We start from the raw sequence: 5,316 nt of genomic DNA on the forward strand, positions 1-5,316 counted from the left end.
TGCTGCAAGCAGCCAGAGTGTGGGAGGGGGCTCCGGGCTGGGGCGGGGGAATGGCGTGCAGGGGCGGGGTGAGGGCTCCAGCTGGGGGTGTGGACCCTGGCGTGGGGCTGGGGATGAGGGGGTTGGGGGTGCAGAAGGGTGCTCTAGGCTGGGACCGAGGGGTTCAGAGGGCAGGAGGGGGATCAGGGCTGGGGCAGAGGTTTGGGGCATGGGGAGGGGCTCAGGGGTGCTGGCTCCAGGCAGGGCTTATCTCAAGCGGCTCCCAGAAGCAGCGGCATGTCTCCCCTCTGGCTCCTACATGGAGGCGTGGCCAGGCAACTCTGCGCGCTGCCCCATCTGTAGGCGCTGCCCTGCAGCTCTCATTGAAGCGCCGGAGGGGGGCCATGTTGAGGCTTCCAGGAGCTACGTGGAGCAGCCTCCGACCTTGCTCCCCAACTGGAGCACCAGAGCGGAACAAGCCCCAGATCCCGCTCCCCAGCGGGAGCTCCAGAGCTGGCTTAAAATGGCTGGTGGGCCGGATCCGGCATGCGGGCCATTGTTTGCCCACCCCTGCCCTGGAGCCTCAGTTTCCCCTCTGTAGGTTGGGGACTGGCCTTCATTACCTGAGCAAATCTTGTACTGCTTCTTTCAGGCAAATTCCCATTGACTTCAGGGGAGGCAGAGGGTTGAGTAAAGTCCTCAGGATTGGGCCCATAAATGCCTCTCTCTTTCGCCCTACACAATGTATCGCAACGTTTGGGGCACAGATTCTCTCACACACACACACACACACACACACACACACACACACGCACACGGTCCCTTGGTGCAATGGTGCGGCGAACTCTGCTCCAGGCCATTGCACCGAGTCTTGTAAGTTGCCTGTTGCAAAACCCTGTTTGCAAAAGGTTCCTGGAAAGACGCAGCGTGGCACTCGCTGTCATTTCCATTCCAGGTTGGAGAGGAAGGGGAAATGGAGCCACGTCCCTAAGGGCCCAACCCAAAGCCCACGGAACTCCCGGGGAATAAGTGCCCTGCTCGTCCATTGCAGCTCACACATCCGCAGTTCAGCACCCGGAGCCAGCTCCTCTGCTGTGACCAGGGCTAGTCCTTTGCCTAGCTGAGTATAGTTGGGTATAGCTGAGCGGGTGCCAGGCTGGCAGGTGTGCTGGAAGAGCGCCCGACCTCGCTAAAGGGGCACGTCCCGAGCTGGACCTTTCAAGTGACAGCTGCACCCACCCCCCGGATCGGTGCCAGGGCTGTCACTGGTCTCCCATCCAGTGTGGTGGGCAGCCCATCCAGCCTGGAACACTGTCTGGCCCCTAACTGCAGATGCACCATACGCCGTGGGACAGAGGCGCTGCAGGCCTGTAAGTCACTGCTGCCAAGACTGTGACACATGCACCGTATGCCCTGGCACAGCCCCAGGCCCACAGGCGTGGAATCAGGCCAGCAGCTGCAGCTATGCCCCCGCCAGGGGTGGTTAACCCCATCACACTCGCAGATTCACTGGCTGCTCGCCATGAATCTGAGGGCTGCACCTACATGGCTGATCCATTGCATTCAAGCGCCCTGCCAGGCGGCCGGGTTCTCACTGCGGGGCTGCATCGGCCTGGCGAGACAGATGGGAAATCGCTGGATGGCTTCGCTCCCCAATTTATCAGCTGCATCGCAGGGAGGGAGAGTCACTGCTCGCCATAATCTGTGAGCAAGCAAGCTGCCCTCAGCCCTGGGTGCACCAGAGCCTGGAGCAGTGCCCACCCTATAACTGTGGGCACAGCCTACACCTAGACGCAGTGTCCAGCCCATAATTACATGCACAGTCCAGACACACTGAAACTATAGCTCAGCCGGTTCTTGCTGACAGCCTTAGGCTGTGCGGAGCCCAAGTCTTAGGGGTGTCATACTCCTTCCGGCACCGGATCCACCGACATCTAGTTCTCTGCAGTCGTCTCATTTATGCCTCCCCCCACCCCTTCTGAAAGCAGGTGCCCAGTGTCAGGGACCAGGATATGGGCAGCCATGTCTAGTGGTTAGATCAGCTGAAGTCAGAGGCCAGAGGGCAGAACCAAGGATCACAGCTGGAGTCAGAGCCCAGGATCGGAACTAGAGTCAGAAGTCGGGAATCAGAGCCGAGGGTCAGAACCAGGTTATCTGGAGTGAGGGCGGCAGGTCAGAAGCCGTTGCAAATGCTTTGAGCAGCCAGCATAATTTCTGCTGCTGCTTCTGGGCTTAAGAGCAAGCCTGCCAGCTGCTTCAGCCAGTCAGGTGGGGCGGTCATGCAGCCCAGCTGTTCCCATGAGGAACCTGAGCAGGAGCAGCTGCCGGGCCTTATTCCTGACACCCAGTCCTGGCCAAGAGGGCACGTCCCCAGGGGCAGGCCCCCTCCTGGAGCCTGCCGCTGTCCCCTCAGTTACTGGTAAGGTTGCTCACCATGCTGGAGTTGCTGGAGAGAGGTTCCCTAGACCGGGTCTGGGGTTTGAGCACCATGGAGCGGTGGAAGCTCTCGCGAGCCCGCAGGGAGCTCTCAGTCGAGGATCCCGAGTTGATATCGGCCATGAGCAAGCAGTCCCCGGGCCCACGGAGCCCGAGGCGGATGCAGCAGCAGCAGACGAAGCACAGCACGGCCCGGCGCACCTCCAGGCTGCGGAAGGAGTAGATGAGGGGGTTGATGGCTGAGTTGAGCAAGGCCAGGGCCAGGGCCCAGTCCATGCCCTTCAGGAGCTTGCAGGTCTGGGACTCGCAGAAGACGTCGAGGAGCAGCAAGGCGAAGAGCGGGCTCCAGCAGAGAATGAAGGCCCCCAGGATCATCAGGACGGTCTTGAGCAGCCGCAGGGACCTCTTGCGGCTGTGGCGGGTGATGACCTGCTGGGAGCTGGCCCGGACCAGGTGGTAGATGGAGGCGTAGAGGCCGGTGATGCCCAGAAGGATCATACTGAACATGACCACGCAGAAGAGGATGTAGTTCTTGGAGTAGAGGGGCAGCAGGGTGGAGCAGCTGCGGAAGTCGCACAGGCAGTTCCAGCCCAGCAAAGGCAGCATCCCAATGAGGATGGCCAAGGCCCAGCAGGACACGATGAGACCACGCAGGCGTATGGTCTTACTGGCCTCGCTCTCGGCAATGGGTCTCACCATGGTGCTGTAGCGCTCGATGGCCGTCACCAGCAGGCTGAAGGTGGAGGCGGCCAGGGCGATGAAGAGGACGCCCTCCCGGAGGAACCACAGCTCAGGCGTCAGCTGGAAGGTTCTGCTGCCCGACAGGCAGATGTTGCAGATATAGGCCACCCCGGCCAGCAGGTCGCTCACCGTGATGCTAGCAATGCAGGAGTAGACCCACCGGCGGACATGCAGGCCCCTCACGATGGCCATCAGCACCAGCAAGTTCTCCACCACGATGAGGCAGCTAATGGTGATGAAGGCCACCTTGAGGAGGCCCATCCTGTCCTCCTGGGGCCGCCGGCTGCCCAGCTTCCCCGTGTAATTGTAGTGCTGCAGGATGAGGTTGATGTTCTGCCTGGCTGCCAGCTGCAGACAGGAGTCCACGCTGTACAGCAGGCTCACCCTGGCCTCGGGACTGACAGTTAGGAGAGGAGGAAAAGAGGGATCTACTGAACGGCTTAGCCCTGGAGCAGGCATCTTCTGAGGAACCGGCAAGCCCTGGGGAAGGACAAAGCCCAGAGCTAGAGAAGGCATGAAAACAGGACAGGAGCTGGCCCCGCGTCCAGCCGATGGAGCAGAGGTCAGAGCCGGCGCCCCCGTCTGGCAGCCCGGGATTCTGCAAGAGAGTAAACGTGAGATGTTTTGAAATGCTCACAGTTGTATGGGCATGATAGTGAAGGCTTCCTGTTGTTCAAGAGGGTTTCCTGTTGTGAGTGAAAGCATCACCACTGCCCAGTTCAGCTGAAATCATTTCTCAGCAGTGAGGGCTGAGCTACTGTCCGCCGGTTCATTGGTAAACGGGAACACGTGCGGATAGAACATGGATGTAGCAATAGCCCGGCTTTTCTGCTCCCACAGCTGGCTTGATGGTGACTCTAGCTAACCTGGTTGGATGGTGTCGCTCCGGGCTGAGGGAAAGCTCCTTAGCCAAGGGGGCAAGGGGGCACTGCCATTCCTGCACCTACACAAAGTCCTCTACTTTGGGATCTCAGCGTTTCTGTTAAAGTGTTCCCAATGCCTGGCCTTGCATGGAGAGCTTGTTCCCTAATCTCCAGCCTCCCTCGGCCACCAGTGCCCAGACACCCTCCTTGCATCCATCAAGGAGAAGCCCTCCAGTCTCCGTATGGTCTCAGATACATTAGCTCATTTCTGGGGGTGCTTGGCGCAACGTGCTTCTTTGTGCACGGACACGTAGAGGTGCAGTGGGGTGACCAGATGTCCCGATTTTGTAGGAACAGTCCCAATATTTGGGTCTTTTTCTTATATAGGCTCCTATTACCCCCCACCCCCTCTCCCGATTTTTCACATTTGCTGTCTGGGCATCCTAAGGTACAGAACCCTTTCAAGGTGCACTAGCCGTGGGTACCTGCAGGTCTAAGGCGAGGATGGAGCCCAGAGTCTGCTGGAAAACCTTGCATTAATACTGAGCACGGACATTGCTTCTGCCATAGGAGGCTCTGAAAGCACCTTACAAAGATGAGTCACATCACCCGCATTTCACAGGCAGGGAAACTGAGGAACAGAAAGGGGCTGTGGCTTGCCCGAGGACCCACAGGGAGCCACGAATAGAACCCAGGAGTCCTGGCCACATTGCAATGCTGGTATTAATGCGTGACCTGCTTTTGAAACCAAGGAAGGTCTGGATTGGGAACAGCCCCCCACCCCTCACCACCCACTACCCCCATGAAGCTCTGGCTGGACTCACCTGGAAGGCAGGGTCTGGAGGCTCTGCTGCCGAGCCTGGATGCGAGGCTGGCTCTCAGCAGGAGGTCCTGGCAGAGGTGGCAGTGAGGGCTGCTCGTGCAGGGTGCGTGGCACTTGTACCTAGCAGAAGAGAAAGAAAAGGGGAAGTTGCAACACGCCGAGAACTAACCGCATTTTTAGCAGGATGGACCCACCCAGCGCAGCTGAGAGGTGGGTGGAGGAAGCGCAAAACAACCGAGGGCATCTTCGAGTTCAGCGGCAGGCCTCCCTGCTCTCCCCTGATGCTCATGGTCCTGGAGCTCTTCGCGACAGGCCGGGGGCGGGGTTAGCTGCTCTGCAGGCTCCAGGTGAAGAGCAGCAGCATTTCCCCACGGACAGCAAGGGCCGCTCTTGCCAGCAAGCCACGGACCGAGGTGCAAAGGCTGTTGGCGGAGACGCACCCACGGCGGGAGACATCCTGGGCACAAGAGGAGA

General features: G+C 59.7%; 1 protein-coding gene across 1 annotated transcript; it reads right to left on the minus strand.

Annotated features, from left to right (window-relative positions):
- Positions 1-2,388: 2,388 nt before the first annotated feature.
- On the minus strand, positions 2,389-3,672 carry S1PR4 (sphingosine-1-phosphate receptor 4; the record flags this gene model as incomplete). The annotated part of the gene is made up of 1 exon (XM_084614827.1): positions 2,389-3,672. One exon carries the CDS (start codon positions 3,670-3,672, stop codon positions 2,389-2,391), a length of 1,284 nt encoding a protein of 427 aa, XP_084470953.1.
- Between the last annotated feature and the right edge of the window lie 1,644 nt (positions 3,673-5,316).

The sequence above is a fragment of the Lepidochelys olivacea genome (genome assembly GCF_965140295.1).
Source record: "Lepidochelys olivacea isolate rLepOli2 genome assembly, chromosome: 25".
Taxonomy (NCBI): Eukaryota; Metazoa; Chordata; order Testudines; family Cheloniidae; genus Lepidochelys; species Lepidochelys olivacea.